At 53.6% G+C, this 19,670-nt stretch overlaps 2 protein-coding genes and 1 pseudogene across 2 annotated transcripts; 2 read left to right on the forward strand and 1 right to left on the reverse strand.

Moving 5' to 3' along the window:
* The first annotated feature begins 8,284 nt into the window (after positions 1 to 8,284).
* LOC136168915 (interferon-induced transmembrane protein 3-like) lies at positions 8,285 to 9,348 on the forward strand. Its single transcript, XM_065936655.1, has 2 exons — positions 8,285 to 8,616; positions 9,064 to 9,348. The coding sequence occupies exons 1-2, from the start codon at positions 8,368 to 8,370 to the stop codon at positions 9,253 to 9,255; spliced, it is 441 nt and encodes a 146-aa protein (XP_065792727.1). The 5' UTR covers positions 8,285 to 8,367; the 3' UTR covers positions 9,256 to 9,348.
* A 2,610-nt stretch (positions 9,349 to 11,958) lies between these two features.
* On the reverse strand, positions 11,959 to 13,157 carry LOC136168917 (interferon-induced transmembrane protein 3-like). The gene is made up of 2 exons (XM_065936656.1): positions 12,914 to 13,157; positions 11,959 to 12,316 (listed from the first exon to the last, which is right to left on the reverse strand). Exons 1-2 carry the CDS (start codon positions 13,097 to 13,099, stop codon positions 12,128 to 12,130), a joined length of 375 nt encoding a protein of 124 aa, XP_065792728.1. The 5' UTR covers positions 13,100 to 13,157; the 3' UTR covers positions 11,959 to 12,127.
* Positions 13,158 to 16,620: 3,463 nt separating this feature from the next.
* On the forward strand, positions 16,621 to 17,545 carry LOC136169896 (protein ILRUN pseudogene; annotated as a pseudogene).
* Positions 17,546 to 19,670: the final 2,125 nt, after the last annotated feature.

A 19,670-nucleotide genomic window follows, 5' to 3' on the forward strand; every position in this document is an offset into this window, starting at 1 on the left:
CATCTGGGGCTGGCCTCTCAAACACCAGGAACATGGCCAGTTGTGAAAAACTACACAGAAAACTAGTGGAGTGGGGAATTCTTGACGCCCGTCTCTCCACAAAAGCAGGAAAAAACTTGCAAAAAATATCAGAATCAACATTTTCAGCCTCTGAAAGTAGAGAAACTCTTGCAGAAATCAGAGGAGTGCTTAATCAAGAAAAAATAGTGTAATTTTAGTACATGCTGTGTGGCATTTTAACTCACCCTGGTTCCATCCCACACATCTAAGCTGTGTGGCAGCCTTGCAGACAGCAGCCTGTAATCCATTTCAGACTCTTGCCAAAGTCTGAAGAAGTAGGACCACTTCCTAACTCATTCTGTGAGGCCAGAATCACTGAGACACCAAAGTCAGAGAGACAGACTACAAAGAAAAACAAAGACCAATATCCCTTATGCGTATAGGTGTAAAAATCCTCGGCAAATTCTAGCAAACTGAATCCAGCATATTATATATACACCATGATTGTTACCAGCTGGAGCTGGAGCCAAACTCGAGGTCAGCTGCTCATCCATACTCAAAGTTTGACAGACAAGATTTGTTGGTGGGAGAAGAAAGATGCTTTCTTCAGGAAGCTGGCAACCTGGGGGAGATGGCAGACTGGTGTCCCCCAAACTACTTCTGAGTTGCTGGTCAGGGCAAGCGGTTTTAAAGGAAAGCATCAAGGGTCTGCAGGTAGCGGCTACATGCAGGGCAGCACAGTCAGCTCTAACCAGCATCCTCAAGCTGGTGGTGCAGGGTCTGGTGAGCATCATTTTATTTGGAGTGAGGTGAATCTTCAGCTCCAGGGTTGGGTTGTTCTTGTTTCCTTGAGGCCAGCTTTTGGAAGTGTGCCACATGGAGCAGCTTATGTCATTGCTACAGTCTGGTCATCATACAGTTAGCTTTTTCCCTCTGGTGGCAGTTTTCAGATCAGTTCAGTCGCTCAGTCATGTCCAACTCTTTGTGACCCCATGGTCTGCAGCACACCAGGCCTCCCTGTCCATAATCAGCTCCTGGAGATTACTCAAACTCATGTCCATCTAGTCAGTGATGTCATCCAACCATCTCATCCTCTGTTTCCCCCTTCTCCTCCCGCCTTCAATCTTTCCCAATATCAGGGTCTTTTTTAGTGAGTCAGTTCTTCGCATCAGGTGGACAAAATTTTGGAGTTTCATCTACAGCATCAGTCCTTCCAATGTATATTCAGGACTGATTTCCTTTAGGATGGACTGGTTGGATCTCCTTACAGTCCAAGGGACTCTCAAGAGTCTTCTCCCAACACCACAGTTCAAAAGCATCAGTTCTTCAGCGCTCAGCTTTCTTTATAGTCCAACTCTCACATCCATATATGACTCCTGGAAAAACCATAGCTTTGACTTGACGGACCTTTGTTAGCCAAGTAATCTCTCTGCTTTTTAATATGCTGTCTAGGTTGAACATAGCTTTTCTTCCAAGGAGCAAGCACCTTTTAATTTCAGGGCTGCAGTCCCCATCTGCAGTGATTTTGGAACCCTAAAAAATAAAGTCTCTCACTGTTTCCATTGTTTCTCCATCTATTTGCCATGAAGTGATGGGACCAGATGCCATGATTTTAGTTTTCTGAATGTTGAGCTTTAAGCCAACTTTTTCGCTCTCCTCTTTCATTTTCATCAAGAGGTTCTTTATTTCTTCTTTGCTTTCTGTCATAAGGGTGGTGTTATCTGCGTATCTGAGATTATTGATTATTTCTCCAGGTAATTTTGATTCCAGCTTGTCCTTCAGCCTCTCTGGCATTTCTCATGATGTACTCTGCATATAAGTTAAATAAGCAGGGTGGCAATATACAGCCTTGACATACTCCTTTCCCAATTTGGAACCAGTCTGTTGTTCCATGTCCAGTTCTAACTGCTGCTTCTTGACCTGCTTACAGATTTCTCAGGAGGCAGGTCAGGTGATCTGGTATTCCTATCTCTTGAAGAATTTCCCACAGTTTATTGTGATCCACACAGTCAAAGGCTTTGGGATAAGTCAATGAAGCAGTATATTTTTTTCTGGAATTCTCTTGTTTTTGCAATGATCCAAAGGATGTTGGCAATTTTTTGCATTTCTTTTCCATGGGGATGGTCTTGATCCCTGTCTCCTGTACAATGTCATGAACCCCCGTCCATAGTTCATCAGGCACTCTGTCTATCAGATCTAGTCCTTTAAATCTATTTCTTACTTCCACTGTATAGTCATAAGGGATTTGATTTAGGTCATACCTGAATGGTCTAGTGGTTTTCCCTACTTTCTTCAGTTTAAGTCTGAATATGGCAATAAGGAATTCATGATCTGAGCCACAGTCAGCTCCCGGTCTTGTTCTTGCTGACTGTGTAGAGCTTCTCCATCTTTGGCTGCAAAGAATATAATCAATCTGATTTCAGTGTTGACCATCTGGTGATGTCCATGTGTAGAGTCTTCTCTTGTAGATTTATTTTTAAGGGGCTCCAAAATCACTGCAGATGTGGACTGCAGCCATGAAATTAAAAGACACTTGCTCTTTGGAAGGAAAGTTATGACCAAACTAGACAGCATATTAAAAAGTAGAGACATTACTTTGCCAACAAAGGTCCATCTAGTCAAGGCTATGGTTTTTCCCGTAGTCATGTATGGATGTGAGAATTGGACTATAAAGAAAGCTGAGCACTAAAGAATTGATTCTTTTGAACTGTCGTGTTGGGAGAAGACTCTTGAGAATCCCTTGGACTGCAAGGAGATCAACCAGTCAATCCTAAAGGAAATCAGTCCTGAATCTTCATTGGAATGACTGATGTTGAAACTGAAACTCCAAGACTTTGGCCACCTGATGCAAAGAGCTGACTCATCTGAGAAGACCCTGATGCTGGGAAAGATTGAAGGTGAGAGGAGAAGGGGATGACAGAGGATGAGATGGTTGGATGGCATCACTGACTCAATGGACATGAGTTTGAGTAAACTCTGGGAGTTGGTGATGGACAGGGAAGCCTGGCGTGCTGCCGTCCATGGGGTTGCAAAGAGTCGGACACAACTGAGCAACTGAACTGAACTGAACTGAACCTTCTAACTAATCTTGTTATCTTGAAACTTGTATACTGTGGGAGTGGGTCTGGTAAGACCTTTCTATTGTTAGTTCTAAACTTGTTAATTTAAGATGCATGTTGTGGGAATGGGTCTGATAAGAGTATATAAGGCCTTGCTAAGACTAGCAGGGGCGCACTCTCTGCCCTCTTCTGATTATATGTCAGAAGGTTTCTCTGTCCCTTTAAAGGGCTCCCCTGGTGGCTCAGATGGTAAAGAATCTGCCTGCAATGCAGGAGACCCAGGTTCGATCCCTGGGTCAGGAAGATCCCTTAGAGAAGGAAACGGCAACCCATTCCAATATTCTGGCCTGGAAAATTCCACGGATGGAGGAGCCTGGTAGGCTACAGTGTATGGGGTTGCAAAGAGCTGGACACGACTGAGCGACTTCGCTTTCGTTCACTTTCATACTTTAATAAAACTCTGATACACAAAACTTCTCCAGTTATCAAGCCTGGCCCCTGGTCCCGAAGCTAAATCTTCTTTGGAGATCAAGAATCCGACACCATTCACTACAAGCTATCACTACCATATGCAAAACAGGTAGCTAGTAAGAAATTCCTACATAACACAGGGAGCTCAGCCTGGTGCTCTGAGATGACCCAGAGCAGTGGGACGCGGGGGTGGGGGAGGTCTAAGAGGGAGGAGATACATGCGTACTGACAGCTGACTCATGTTGTTGTACAGTAGAAACCAATGTGACATTGTAAAGCAATTGTCCTCCAGTTAAAAATAATAATAATAAAAAAGACTGAAAGCCTCCCCTGAGATCAGAAACAAGATGAAGCTGTCTGGTTAAATCCAGCATCATTCTGAAGGTTCTAAGAAAGACAGTGAGACGGAAAATGAAAAGGGAGTGGGGGCATGCAGTTCAGAAATGAAGTGCCTTGGAAATATCTCTACATGCAGATGACATGACTTTGTGTGTAGAAAATCCTATGGAAATCACAAAAATCTATTAAAGAGATTAGCAAAGTTGCAGGTGACAAAATCAACATGCAAAAATCACTAGCAATGATTAACCCAATGATATAATTAAGAAAACAATTCCATTTGTAATAGTATTTTTAAACTACTTAGTAAAAAGTTTACCCAAGTAGATGTATGACTTGTACGCCAAAAACTACAGATCATCGCTGAAAGGAATTTAAAAAGTCAAAATAAATGAAAAGACATCTATGCTCACAGACCTGAGCTCTTAGGCAACACTCCACAAATGATCTTCAGTTTTAACACAATCAATATCAAAATTCCCACAGTTTTTACTCTTTTTTTCCATAAATGGATAGGCTGATCCTAAAATCCACATGGAATTGTCAGGCCAAAACAATCTTGAAAAAGGATAACAGAGTTAGGGGCTCATGCTTCCTGACTGAAAATTCACTACAAAGCTGCAGTCATCGAGGCATTGTGTTCCTGGCGTAAGATACACACATGGACTGTGGGACAGAAATTAGAGTCCATGATAAACTTACACGTGGATGGTCAAGTGAGGCAACCAGGTTGCCAGGACTGTTCACAGCTGGTACAGATGTGATGTCCACATGGAGAGGGAAGAAGCTGGACCCTTGCCTCACAGTTCATACAAAATTAACTCAAAATGGATGCAGTGAGACAGGCCGTGACCTGGGGCCTTTTGCCACAGGGCTTATACCTGGACCAACATCTTCCTAGAGCAACAAAGAAACTACAAGGACTAATAGAAACTGCATGCATGGCTGGTTGGGGGCAAGGTACGGACAGCAAGATACAGAAAGGCCAAAACACAGCTGCTGACGCAGAAGGGAGCCCTGCCCACCATCCCCGCACACGGCACCAGCAACGGGCGGGCAGGCCACTGGAGCCACCCTGCAGGCCAAGCCGCCATCTGTCCACACCCGCACCCCATTTAAGGGTCAGCTCGCCCCGTTTGGGGGTGAACATGGGCCCCTGTTGCTTGTTTTTGCTCCCTCCTTCTGAAGCAGGGGCCCCAGGAAAGCCATGCTTCAGTTCTTCATCTGGCCTCTTATCGATTTCTACAATTAAAGAGTCCAGGAGCCTGGGTTGGTAACAGTAGGACCTAGTATAAAAGCTGAACTGCAAAACGGTTAGAAAGAAACACAGTGTGACTTTGGATCAGGCAATGGTTTCTTAACTACATTACAAGCAACTAAAGAAAACACAGATAAATTGTAGTTTGCCAAATTAAAAATGTTTGTGCCTCAAAGGACACTCCAGAAAGTGAAAAGACAATCTAAGGAATGGGAGAGAATTTGGGATTTGTGTATCTGACAAGGGACTAGTAATCAGAATATAAAAGAAGAACTGCAATTCAACAACAGCAAGAGCCACAGACCAAGGAGTCAGTGGACAAAGGCCCGAGCAGACATTTTCCAAAGACACGTGAACAGCTGCTGAGCAGAAGCCACGCTTGGCACCATTGTTGGGCAAGGAAGTGCCCATAAACCACCACCAAGGGGACAGCTGCCGCGGTCTATGAGGTGAAAACACCTGTTGGTGAGCATACGGAATGGTTCATCTCTCCTCCGAAGCTGGCAGCAAGGGAAAATGATGCACTCACTCCGGAAAACCGTTGTGGGGGGGGGGGGGGGGGGGCGTGGCTCAAACAGGTAAACACTGAGTTAGGTTATAAGACCCAATAGTTCCACTCCAAGATGCATACCGAAGAGAACTGAAAATGAATAGTTACAGAAAACCTTATCTACAAATGTTTCTAAGCATTATTCATAAGAGCCAAAAACTGGAAATAGTCAAACGTCCATAGGTTGATGAAGAAAGAAAAAAATACGGTATCCTCTTACAGTACAACATTAACTGGCCATAAAGGAATGGAGTCTGACGCAGCCTACAGCATGGACGAACCTTCAGAACGTTATGCTCAGTGAAATACTACAGAAACAAAAGGCACATAATTCATACAAAATACCCCGAAAAGAAAAACCCATGCTGAGAGAGGAGACTGGTGTTTGAAGGAATGTGATGAGTTGAGGGGAAGGGATTAGGGAGGACCCCTGAATGGGAACGGGGTTCCCTTACCCTAAGGCGGGTGGGGAGAGTGGCTGTCGGAGCTAGACTGTGGCGGCTGTAACATCACACCAAAAATGTGCCAGAGAAGCTCACTTGTACATTTTCTGCGGGTAAAACAAAAAATGTTCTGTTCTGTAAATTTCAGGTGATTAAAAATCAAACCATATAACCAACAAACAAAAGCAGACTGAACCAAAGGCGTGACTGTCAGCTGGCAGCGACCTCCTACGTGTCACCGTCAGCGCTGCACAGCGGGTCACCCTGTCTAGAGACCGGCCCCCTGGGGAGAAGCTGCGGAGGCTGAGATGGGGCCCCCCTCCAGCCAGGAGCAGGGGGCCTGCAGGGGGCCCTGAGGCCGCGGGGGAGCCTCACCCCGTGCAGGCGAGGGTGCGAGCCTGCGCGGGCACAGCCACCGGCCTGCGGGTGTCCGTCCGCCCACGCCGACCCTACGCTCTGATGCCCGCTGTGCCCGTCAGCTCTGGCCGGAGGATGGCCTGCTGCGTCAGTGCCACCCAGCAGGATTGCAGAGCGCACGGGACACTCAGCAAGGTGGGCTTCCCAGGAGGGCTGGGCGCAGAGCCCCGCTGTCCAGGGAGACAGGAGGAGGCAGGGGCAGGCAGCAATGACCCCCTCTGAGGGGGACCGGGAGCAGGTGGAAATGGCCACAACCTGCAGACCTGGAGGAGGCCCAGGGTCAGAGAGCCCGGCCCGGGGCACCCGGAGGCTGGCCTGGGAGGCTTGACCCAACGGGACCCAGATAGTGGGATGGCCTTGCTCCTACCAGGACGGTCCAGGCCATCACCGCCCACAGCCTCACGCACAGGTGAGGACAGAGACAGGAGAGCACAGGAGTGGCCCTGTGGTCTGAAGAGAGCGGAGGCCTGGCCACAGGGCCGACCCGCCCTGTCCCTGAGCAGGGGGCAGGCAGCCCCACGCCCAGAGCCGTCCTGCCGGCATGCCCACTCCCCTGGAGCCACCCCAGGTCCCATGAGAAATGAGGGGGGCGGGGGAGGCAGGAAGGCCGGGCTGCATGGACACGCAGGCCCAGGGCTCCCAGGGGCTCCCAGATGCCCGGCAGGCGTCCTGCCTCCACACAGCCCGCCCGGGTCCGGCTCCTCCAGCCTGTGGGGGACCGCCGGCGGCTCCTTCGGGGCAGGCCACACGGGCTGCTGGGTGCTGCCCTGCACCTGGGAAGGACCCAAACCCCGCCTGGAGCGGGGACTCAGGACTGGGGCGCCAGTGCCCCTCGGGGGTGGGGGGGCTGGCGGTGGGGGCGGGGCTCCTCTGGGCCTGGGGGTGAGGCTGAGTGGGGCCTGGCAGGGGCCCCAAATGGGGACAAGGGCGCTGCAGCAGGCTTGGGCCTGAGATCCCCAGGCTGGGGAAGGGTCCCAGCCCCAACAACCCCTAAATAGTGAGCAGCTGTTGCTCAGTCAGAGCCTGACTCTGGTGAGACCCCTATGTGCCTCTTTGGCACATTGATTATTTTAAGCTGTGTGGATGAAAAGTGTCATCTGCCCCATCAGGAAGCAGAGGGCACTGCGGACCTGCAGGCCTCACACTACAGCCCCCAGTGTGCACCCCGAGGGGACTCAGGGTGAAGGCAGGTTGCTGCCCCCAAACAGCTGAGAGGCACGTCAGAGGAGTGATTTCACAGGGCCCAGAATCTTGCATCTCATGGATGGAGGAGGCAAGGATTGACCTCTGCAGGAAATCACCTTTATTTCTATGCTCTTTGGGGTCATCTCCCAAAAGGGGCCTCTCCTACCCACCCCAGCACCTTTTGTCTCTAGCTCACAGTGGCATTTAAGGGGGTGGATGCAGCATTTCTGGGACAAATTACTCAAAATTTTCTCATTAACAGACAACTGATTACTCAGTTTTCCTGAGTCACTCCCATATACAGGAGGTATATATGTTCTTAAACTGTTATTTGTATTTCTTCTATTAAAGTGTCTTTATTACAAAAGGAGGGGAGGGGTGCTCTCAGCCAAGAACTCGGGACAGGGGAAGGAAACCGGCCCATTCCAGGCTCGGGGACAGGAAATACCTCCAGCCCCTCAGCCTTCCTCCCACCCACCCTGCTGTAACCTGACACTCAGTGGTTCTTCCCGCCTCCTAGGACCAACCCATCCCCAATACCCCCAAAGCCAGGAAACGGAAATTCAGAGAAATCGAAACTCCTGGTCAAAGGAGGGCCACCCGAGCGTGTGCTGGCGTCAGGACCGCAGCTGCTCCGGCCCCGCCATGAACCGCACATCCCAGCCCTTCTTCACTGGGGCCCACGGGGCGGTGACCCCAGCCTACGAAGTGCTGAAGGAGGAGCACGAGGTGGCCGTGCTGGGGGCGCCCCAGAGCCAGGCGCCCGTGACGACCACGGTGATCAGCATCCGCAGCGAGACCGCCGTGCCCGACCACATCGTGTGGTCGCTGTTCAACACCATCTTCATGAACTGCTGCTGCCTGGGCTTCGTGGCGTTCGCCTACTCTGTGAAGGTGGGGGCACCTGGGGGCGTCTCCAAGGAAGTGTCTGGGGGCCTGGAGGGGGCCCTGCCCAGACGGCATGTAGGCTGGGGAGCCCGCATGTGTGTTGTTCTGTGTGTAGGTGTGTAAACATGTGCAGGGCATGATGAGGCTGCAGGGGGTGCGTGGGGATGACCAGGGTCAGCCTTTTGTCCCCTGGTGGGTGAGTGGCCGGTAAAGGGGCCTGAGAGGAAGGATGGGCGAGCCCCGGGCCTCCTGGAGAGGCCGACTATCCGTGGGAAAGCAGCTGGAGACCCCAGGAGGGTAGGAGGGCTCACCAGCCGCTGTCGTGCTCAGACTCCAGGGGACGCGCAGGCGTGGGTCCCCGCTGCGGTGAACGGGCACTGGGGGACCAGCAGGGGAGGGCCTGAGTCACAGGCCCGGCGGTCACCTGGACCCTCACCACCTCGCCCCCTGCAGTCTAGGGACCGGAAGATGGTCGGCGACATCACTGGGGCCCAGAGCTACGCCTCCACCGCCAAGTGCCTGAACATCTGCGCCCTGGTCCTGGGCCTCCTTCTGATCATCATCCTCATCATCATTGTGTCCACCGGCTCCCTGATGATTCTTCAAGCACTCTCGGAGCTCATACAGAACCATGGAGGCCACTAGTCCCTGCCCACAGCCCGAGGCAGTCACCCCTTTTTCCTGCAGCTTATACAGGCATCTGTCCACCATGAAATAAAAGGAAGCATTTGTACGTGAGGGCACTGTGTTTTGACCTGGGGAGGGGGCAACTGAGAGTCCCAGCCTGGACGTGAGCCCGAGCCCACCTCCTCCCACCCCGCGCTGTCCCACGTGCTCTGCTGCTCTAGGCGGGGCCCGGCCTCTCTGGGGCCTTGGGCTGGGTCTGCAGTAACTGGTCAGGGGGTTGGGGTGTGGGTTCCTCACGGGAAGGGCCACGCTGGGCACAGAACACCCTCGGCTCTGTCGACAAAACAGAGAACAAAACCGACAGAAAATACAAACAAAACCCTCAGAAGCCAGCAAAAAAACAAAAAAACAAAAAAGATAGTTTGGCGCGTTAGGATTTGCAATCGGGGAAATGCAGATTCGGGCGGCAAGTCAACTGTGCTCCAGGAAAGTCCAGATGGCGGGGTCACAACGCAGCGAGGATGGTCCAGAGCAGTCTCGGGAGGTCCCACAAAGGGGGCGGCGCTAGCAGGCCAGGGTCCTGGCCGGCAGCTGGCTGGTGGCTAAACAGTTTCCAGGGAGCGAAGAGCAGGAGTTCGGGGGGTCCGAGGGCAGTCAGGCCAGGACGCTGGTCAGTTCCGGCTCTCCCGGCTCCCAGCTCCCTCTCAGCCTGTGGCACGTCCCTCTCGTCACTGTCCTTCGCGGGGCCCCGCAGGCTCCTCCTGCCCGCAAGGCGACAGGATCACAGCGTCCACCACTGCAGAGAGAGCCCCGTGCTGCTCAGATGGAGGAGTGGCCCCTGCCCTGCCCTGCCCTCGACCTCAGCCCCATCCCTGCTTCTGCCATGGCCTCCAGACGCGGGGGCGCTCGAGGGGCAGGGCAGACCCGCCCAGCGCCAGCTGGGCTGGGGTGTGTAGAGGGGCGGCAGAGCCACCCCCTCGTCCCCTGACTCCACACGCCGGTCCTCTCCCCCCAAATCTGTCCCTACCCCAGCCCCCTGACTTGGAGAGGCTGCGGGGCGGCTGGGATCCCAGGGTGGGCCAGGAGGGAGCCCCTCTCCCTGTGGGTCTGACACCCGTGAGCAGGGAGGGGCAGCACTAAGGAAGCCCTGGAGGAGGCACGGCTGGCAGGCATGCCCCCAGGGTCGGGGAGGACTGCCTCTGAGGTGGGGAGGAGCCAGCAGCCCGCAATGCCCTGGAGTCTGCAGGGACGCTGCCCAGCGGCGCAGACCCTGCCGGGTGGGCTGCGGAGGCAGAATCTTCCCACACCAGCAGCGACAGGAAGGGAGCCAGGGGCGAGGCCGGGGCACCTCTGCCCACCCCCAGCCGGGACTCATCTGCCCTGCTCTGCCCTCCCCCAGCTGGGACCAAGCCTGGCGTCTTGACGAGCCCTGTCTTCTGAATTCTTCCGAGGCCCAGTCCAGGCAAAGCAGAGGCAGAGCCTTCTCCCCACGGGCTACTTGGAAAAGGGACCAGTGGCGCCTCCTGGCCGCGCTGCCGGCCCCCCCATCACCCTGGCCCAGGGCTCCAACCTTCCTGCTCTGTCCTGCCGCTCCCCCAACTCTTCCAGCCCCGTCCACGCACTGCTGACAGAGGACATGCGACCGTCCACTGGGAACCAGGCCGGGCTGTGGCTCCAAGGACCACAGCTGCTCACGGCCCAGCAGTCAGCACCCAGGACCGTCGAGAGAAGGTCCCTAGTTTCCCCTGCCTGATGCCTCGGGCCTCCTGTGAATTCTCAGAAGGTCCAGAACATGGGGCTTTGCGGCCTGAACCAAGGGGTCTCCCGCCTAGCAGGACCCTCACCCCAAATCGGTGAAGCTCAGGCGGGTTACACTCAATGCCACCTCCCCTCATGACTGCTGCCTGCCTCACAGAGGATGTGGGGACCCCTAGTCGGCCTGCCGGAGTTGGGGGTTCAGAGGTTGGGGTCAGGGTCACACGTCTGTCCCCCCGACCCTGCCTGGGTGACAGTTCTTCCTGGACTCAGAGGCAGTCTGCCAGCCTCTCCTCCTGCAGGACTCAGCATCCCTGAGGTTGAGCCCCTGTGCTCACGTGTGGGACCCAAGAGAGAGTGGGCAACCTCATCTGAGTCACCGTCCTCCAGGGAGGATCCAGACCAGCCTGGCTCCCAGGTAGGGCCCAGTGGGGGTTGGGCGTCCATCCCCTCTGGGTGCCAGGAGGAGGGGAGCCCACTGTGAAGAGCTGCTGACTTCAGCGAGAGCTCGACAGGACTGACCCTGCACTCCCTGAGTGAGCCCAGAAGAGCCTGGTCCCCAAAGGGCGTGTGGAACGGGGTCACTCCCCAGCAGCAGCCTGTGGCTGCCTGGACTCCTGCAGCCTCTCTGGGGTGACCCCCAGGACGCCCCATGCATGGCACAGTGGCTCCGCAGGTGGGGTGAGGCCCCCCACCCGCTCCCCTGGGGAGCGGTGTCCGGCTGTTTGTCCCCGCACTGGGCTAGGAGGGGCCCCATCTCCCTGTCTGCATCCCAGGCTCACAACAGTGTCTGCGAGACCCTTCCACCCAGCAGGGCCCACCGGGTTTGAGGGCAGGAAGGGGTCTTTCCTCTGGGGGTTCCTGTTGACCGGGGTGGGGTCACCAGCTCTGCTCTGGCCCTCTCCGTCAGCCTGCAGCTGACTGCTCTGGGCTCCCCAGAGGCTGCCGGGGTCACAGCTCCCTCCGCAGGAGACATCACAGCAGCTTCACAGACAAGGGCACTTTATTGATTCAACGGTTGACAATCTGGGTCTATAAACTGCTGCATTTGTGTTAGGGGAGGGTTGGGGCCATGCCTCACGTGCAAAGCCATCCAAGGACAGTGGAGGCCCTGGACTGCCTCCATGGACAGCGGCTAGTAGCCTCTATTTTTCATCATCTCCAAACTCATCTGGTAGGCTCCCCGGTAGACAGAAACGAGAAGAACGATCGATCCAATGGTCAGAAAGATGCCCAGGACCAGGGCCCAGATGTTCAGGCACTTGGCGGTGGAGGCGTAGCTCTGGGCCCCAGTGATGTCGCCGACCATCTTCCGGTCCCTAGACTGGAGGAGGAGAGGTGGTGAGGCTCCAGGTGAGCGCTGGGCCTGTGACTCAGGCCCTCCCCTGCCGGTCCCAGTCACCCCGATGGGTCCTCACACTCCCGTTCCCTGGAGTCTGAGCAGGACAGTGGCCGGTGAGATCCTCCCCTCTTGGCACCTTTGTCTGCATCCTCACACAGAGTCAGCCTCTCCAGGAGCCCCAGGGCTCACCCTCCCTTCCTCCCAGGCCCCTTCACCGGCCACTCACCCCCCAGGGGTCAGTGTCCTTTCAGCACCTCTCTCGTTTCTGGACCAGACTCGAGTTCTGAAGCTGAGTGTGAAGGATGTGCCTTCCCTGATGAGGCTCAGAAGGAGGCCGTCTTGGGGAGCGAGAGACACAGACTCCCACCTCCACCCCATGTGCACCCAGGCAGCCTCACCATGAGTCTCACTGGGAATGATCCCCCAAGCCACACTCACACACACACACCACACACACACGCAAAGAACATGCACATAGACTCTTACACACAGAGGTTCCCCAGTGCATGCGCCATCCGGGCAGGGCCCCCTCCAGGCTCCCAGACACTTCCTTGGAGACGCCCCCAGGTGCCCACTCACCTTCACAGAGTAGGCGAATGCCACGAAGCCCAGGCAGCACGAGTTCATGAAGATGGTGTTGAACAGGGACCACACGATGTGGTCCGGCACGGCGGTCTCCCTGGGGATGCTGATCACCGTGGTTGTCCCGGGCGCCTGGCTCTGGGGCGCCCCCAGCACGGCCACCTCGTGCTCCTCCTTGATCATGGCTTGTGCAGGGGGATCGATGTGCTGATGGTAAAGGGAAAGTTTGAGAAATGAATTTCCTGTTATATAGTCTGAGATGCCAGTGGATTTTTAGTGGGCGGTCCCATTCTGGGGTAGTTTCCATTTCTCAGTACTTTCTATTTCCTGTTGTTGCTGAATTGGTTGGTTGTCTGGGACCTTGTTGGGTGCCTGAGGCCTCAGTGTGATTTTATGGCCCCAATTCTCCCCGGGTGGCACTGCTAGTCCCAAGGTCCTGCCAGCAGCCCTTCTGGCTAAACAGAGGCCTGGTTTCCAACCTGGGGAGAACACTTGAGCTAATCATTAATCAGATTATTGACACGAGACTTTGTCTTTTTCTTAATTGTGGTAAAACACACATAAAATTACCATCTTAGCCATGTCTAAAAGCGCAGCTCAGGGGCATTAAGCATATTCACACCGTGGTGCAACCACCAGCACCATCCCCCTCCAGGACTTGCTTGCCCTCCCAAAGGGACACTCCGGCCCCAGAAACACTCACTCCCCACCCTGACCTCCTGCAGCCCCTACCCCACCATCTACTTCCTGTGTCAGTGAATCTGACCCCTCCAGGGTCCTTGTGTGAGTGGAGTCAGAGAGGATATGCTGTTTGGTGACTGGCTTATTCCACTGAGCATCATGTCCTCAAAGTCCAGCCACACTGTAGCATGAATTCCCTTCCTTCCGTAGGGTGAATACTACTCATTTATCTTATTTTAAAGATCCCTGTAGGTAAGTTTGGTAACAGTTGATTTTTACACTGTTCCTTCTCATTCAGAATAAACAATATTTTAGGCAGCTTTTGGTGTTTAATATGTTTTATAGCTATTACTCCAATTTCATTTGATGTGAAGAATTCTTTAGTCTGAATGTCAGCCCGAGGGTGTGTGGCTGATGAGGGAAGCTACATTTTGCCATAATTAAAGACTCACTTTCATCTTTCTGGCAGGGATCAAGCAAGAAAAAACATACTGTACACCATAATTCCATGTTTATAGTACTCTTTACAGACAGTGTTTTCCAGTTTTGTGTAGGTGCAGTTAATACATTACTTCACAGTTACATCCAGAATGAGATAGCATAGCAATGCCTAGACCCATTAGAGAAAATCGGGCAGAACAGTAAAGCTTTCTTCTAGAACTTCAGAAAAGAGATTCTGACTATATCTAGATATTCTGTTATTTTCCGTCTCTTTGATACGATTTCATTGTCATTTTACTGTCTCCCATCAGTCTTTCAGTAGAGTTGACAAGTGTGCCACTTCCAATGCTGGATAGGATTAATTTGTGTTTGGAACATGAATATGATACATGGGAATAGGTTTAAATGTTTTGGGTCATATAGTTAGCCATCAAAGTCAAAGTCTTAGTCACTCAGTCACGTCCGACTCTGTGACACCATGGACTGTAACCCGCCAGGCTCCTCTGTCCATGGAATTCTCCAGGCAAGAATACTGCAGTGGGTTGCCATTATCTTCTTCAGGGGATCTTCCTGACCCAGGGATCGAACCCGGGTCTCCTTGAGCCATCTTGAGCCACCAGGGAAGCCCTATAATTAGCTATGTTGTGTATGAAAAATCCCATCCCTTTTGATAAGGTAGAGTTTTCAAAACAAATTTCAGATTTGCTACCATTCTGGGGCTTCTTCTGTGGCTTGGTGGTAAAGAATCTGCCTGCCAATGCAGGAGACGCGAGTTTGATCCCGGTCGGGAAAACTCCCTGGAGGATGAAATGGCAACCCACTTCAGTACTTTTGCCTGGAGCATCCCATGGACAGAGGAGCCTCTCTGTGACAGTCCACGCAGTCACAGAGAGTTGGACATGACTGAGCCACTGAGCATAAAAGTCTTTCTCTCCTTGGCTGCTCTGCCAGCCCTCTGCACAGCTGAGGTTCCCAAGGGTGGAGCATTTGGCCAGCAGGATCCTGGGGGAAGGAGCCTCCTGTCTGCTCTAGGTAAAAAGAGAGCATTCCCAGGTGGTGCTAGGTCCACAGGGTTGCACAGAGTCAGACACAACTAAAGTGACTTAGCACACGTGTTGAATTCAATTGTTGACAGGTATTGTTGTTTAGTTCCCAAGTCATGTCCACCTCTCTGGGACCCCATGAACTGCAGCATGCCAGACTTCCCTGTCCTTCACTATCTCCCTCAAACTCATGACTGTTGAGTCAGTGACGCCATCCAACCATCTCATCCTCTATTGCCCCCTTCTCCTCCTGTGCTCAATCTTTCACAGCATCTAGGTCTTTTTCAATGAATTGGCTCTTCACATTAGGTGGCCAAAGTATTAGAGCTTCAGCTTCAGCATCAGTCCTTCCAACGAATATTCAGGTATAAACTGATTTTTAAAAGGGTGGGGACAGGGGCAGGGCCATAACCCCAGGTGCAGGACGAGCAGTGGACAAGGGAGCTCGTGGGTGCCCACCATGGGCGATAGCCTCTGCTATCCTGCATAAGCTATAGGGTCATCTGGTGGCGGTCAGGTCTGCACACACAAGAACAATCAGCCCGATGGTCAGAAGGAGGCCCAGGCCCAGGCCCAGACGTCCAGGCTTGGCAGTGGAGTGTGGCCCTGGCCCCACTGGTGCTGCCCACCGTCTTCTAGTCCCTGGACTAGAGGAGAAGAGGTGGTGAGGGTCCAGGTGACATCCAGGGCCTGTGACTCAGGGGCCCCCCTGCTAGACCCCAGTGCCCATCCTTCCTGATGGTGACCCACCCCTGCCCGTTCCCTGGGGCGTGAGCAGGCCAGTGCCTGGTTGGCCTCCCTGTCCTGGGGCCTCCCAGACTCTCAGCCTCCGCAGGAGCCCCGGGGCTCGCCCTCCCTCAGCTCTGGCCCCTTCGCTGGCCACTCACCCACCAGGGGGCAGTGTCCTTCCAGCACCTTTCTCTTCTCTGGACCAGACTCGAGATCTGAATTTATCTGAGTGTGAAGGATGTACCTTTTCTAATGAGGCTGGGAAGGAGGATGTCTTGGGGTAATGGAGACATAGACCCCCCATGCCCACCCCTTGGGCACCCACAGCCTTGCCTTTGATCTCTCACTAGGGTCCCTCAAGCCGCAGTTTTCACAGTTCCCTATTTTGGATGTAAAACCCCAGTCCCCCAATCTGTCTCAGCACCTGTGTGGGAACTGTGAGTTCCCAATGCGCAGGTTCCGGTCGGTGTGGAGCCCCCGGCTGCACTCTTCATGTGTGGAGTTCTGCTGGTCCAATCCTCTCCCAGCCCTCAGACTCCACGTTAGGAACTGTTGGTGCTTGCCGTCCGGAGTCAGGCTGGCTCTCATTTAAAAACTGAACTGGGGCGGCGGCAGAGGCGGCGGCGCTGGGGGGGGTGTGGGGGGAGAGCGAGAGCGAGTGAGCGGCTGAGAGAGTTTACCCCGATGAGGCGGTGAGAGGCCCGGGGCCTACCTCAGCGGAGCGGACTCGCGGCGCCAGCTAGCAGCGGGCCCCCTCCCGGTCCCCGGCCCGGCGGTGCGGCGGCTGCTTGGTTGTGCGGAGGCGGGGAAGCGAGTGTCCGGCCTCAGCCATGGAGGGTATGGACGTGGACCTGGACCCTGAGCTGATGCAGAAGTTCAGCTGCCTGGGCACCACGGACGAGGACGTGCTCATCTCCGAGTTTCAGCGATTGCTCGGCTTCCAGCTCAACCCGGCCGGCTGCGCCTTCTTCCTGGACATGACCGACTGGAACCTACAAGCAGCAGTTGGCGCCTATTATGACTTTGAGAGCCCAAACATCAGTGTACCCTCCATGTCCTTTGTTGAAGACGTCACCATAGGAGAAGGGGAGTCCATACCTCCTGACACCCAGTTTATAAAAACGTGGCGGATCCAGAATTCTGGGGCAGAGGCCTGGCCTCCAGGGGTTTGTCTTAAATATGTCGGGGGAGACCAGTTTGGACATGTGAACATGGTGATGGTGAGATCGCTAGAGCCCCAAGAGATTGCAGATGTCAGTGTCCAGATGTGCAGCCCCAGCAGAGCAGGAATGTATCAGGGACAGTGGCGGATGTGCACTGCTACACGACTCTACTATGGAGATGTCATCTGGGTCATTCTCAGTGTGGAAGTGGGTGGACTTTTAGGAGTCACGCAGCAGCTGTCATCTTTTGAAACGGAGTCCAACACACAGCCACATCGCAAGGGGCTCCTCGGGCCTTACCCCTTCGGCCAGTCTTGAACGGGTGTCAGCAAGAAGAAAAACTAACAAAAGACAGAAGGCTTGACTCTGGGGGGGAGGGCAAGGGGTTCCTCTGGATTGCAGACCACATCGCACGGACCCCTGGCTCTGACCCCCATCCTGGAAGAAGAGGAAGACGCAGAAAACACTAGTTTTGAGTAAAAAAAAAAAAAAAAAAACTGAACTGGATCTCAAAATGAGCTACTTCCAGTTTAAGCTAGATTGGGTCTAGTGCAAATCCTACTGGGAATGCAGAACTTGCAAGTTAGAAAAACAAGTAGCAAAAACTGGTAGTGCAGATTAAGCATTTAAGAGCTGTTACACCACTTGCCTCCTGACCTAAGGACTCACATGTTAAGATAGGTTCATCATGGAATTGGTTGTATTGACTTCAGATCGCTCATCAAACCCAAGAAAATTGAGCAGCAAGGTACACCACGAATCACGCACAATCTGCATCGCAGAGGCAAGTCCCTTTGAGGTATTAGTTTGTCTCAGAGAGAACCCAAGTGATATAAGAAAGGAGCGCGCCACCTGCTGGCACAACTGTTCATTTTATATCTAAGAACGGCTGTCCCAGAAGCTGTATATATCACAAAAATGGCAAAGTCTTACTAAAACAACCTAGAATAGAATGGCCATTTATGAGGGATATTCCAAATAGATAAGATCACACAAGACGTGGACCTGAAAGCAAAATTTCCTGAATCAAAGAAGTTGAATGGAACATGTGCTTTCTGCTATAACAGGACCACTCTGGCTGCTGTAGAGAGAATGCAGAGGGGCTGCACTAATCCAGGAGAAGGAAGTCTGACTTGGTCTCAGTGGTGCTGAGAGTCTGCCCATTCTGGAATTGGGACCAAGTGGATTCGGTTTGAGGAGCAGAAGGGGCACGGGAATGGGTGGAGCTGGATGGGTGGAGTGGCCAGTGGCCACCTCCTGTGCTGGGGGCGGGGACTGAGCAGAGGGTACAGTGAACTGAATGCTTGTGTTCCCCCAAATTCCTACTGAAATCCTAAAGTGATGGTATTAGGAGGTTAGTAGGTCATGAGTGTGGATCCCTACCCCAGGTCCTTCCACCAGTGAGGAGCAGGGAGAAATAGGCTGTCTTCAACGAGGGCCCATCCATGCTGGCACCCTCATCTCGGACCTTCAAGCCTTTAGAGAAGTGAGAGATACATTTCTATTATTTATGAGTTACTGGTCTGAGCACTAGCTATAGCAGTCCTAACTCAGACAGAAGGTTTGGGAGCCTGAGGTCTCCCTTAGAAGAGCAGGCTGGAGAGCCCGGGAGCCCTCTTACACGGAGCGGGCACTCAGTTATGCGAATCTCAGTCAGTTTAGTCGCTCAGTCGTGACCCCATGGACTGCATCACGCCAGGCTTTCCTGTCCATCATCAACTCCTGGAGCTTGCTCAAACTCACGTCCATTGAGTTGGTGATGCCATCCAACCATCTCATCCTCTGTCGCCCCCCTTCTCCTCCTGCCTTCAATCTTTCCCAGCATCGGGGTCTTTTCCAATGAGTCAGTTCCTCGAATCAGGTGGCCAAAGTATTGGAGTTTCAGCTTCAGCATCAGTCCTTCCAATGAATATTCAGGGATGATTTCCTTTAGGATGGACTGGCTGGATCTCCTTGCAGGGCAAGGGACTCTCAAGAGTCTTCTCCAACACCACAGTTCAAATGCATCAATTCGCTGGTACTCAGCTTTCTTTATGGTCCAACTTTCACATCCAATCTGGATCTTGACATACATGTGCTTCGCCGGCACACAGATGCTGCTGGGCCCTTTGGAGGGAGATGAGACCAGGCTTAAGACATAAAAAGCTCGTCCTCCACAAACAGCTCTGGACTGGGGAGGAAGAAGCAGCCCGCCTGAGCGGCAGCTGCCATCCATGAGGGAGGAGGGCTCACTGCAGCCTCCAACAGCAGGGCCCGGTCACGGCCAGTCCCCCACCGTGCGCACCCCCGGCTTTCTCTCTCCACACTGCGTTTTCTCCTTAGCACCGTCAAGTTCCACCTGGACGTGGCCTGCTTCCTCCCTCTGGCACTCACGGGAACTGTCATACCCCTAAGGTTGGACGCGGGTGATCAGACGGTGGTCTGGGCAGTGCCGAGGACAGCAGAAGCCAAGGCAGCCACCCAGCCACAGCGGCGCTGACCCAGAGCCTCCACCTCCTTTGTCCGCGGGGGAGGGGGCTCTGGTGGGCAGACCTTAGCCTTGGCCAGCCGCCTTGGATGGGGGCTTCCTAGCTGGACCCCAGGATAGGGGGGGCCCTGGCTGCTCCCCACCGCCCGCCAGCCTGTGGGATAGCGTTTCCCGGTGAGGGGGTAGCTCTCTGAGGGGCGGGGCTCCCTGCGGGGCGGGCGGTGGGCTCG

This window comes from Muntiacus reevesi, chromosome 5 (assembly GCF_963930625.1).
Source record: "Muntiacus reevesi chromosome 5, mMunRee1.1, whole genome shotgun sequence".
Lineage (NCBI taxonomy): Eukaryota > Metazoa > Chordata > Mammalia > Artiodactyla > Cervidae > Muntiacus > Muntiacus reevesi.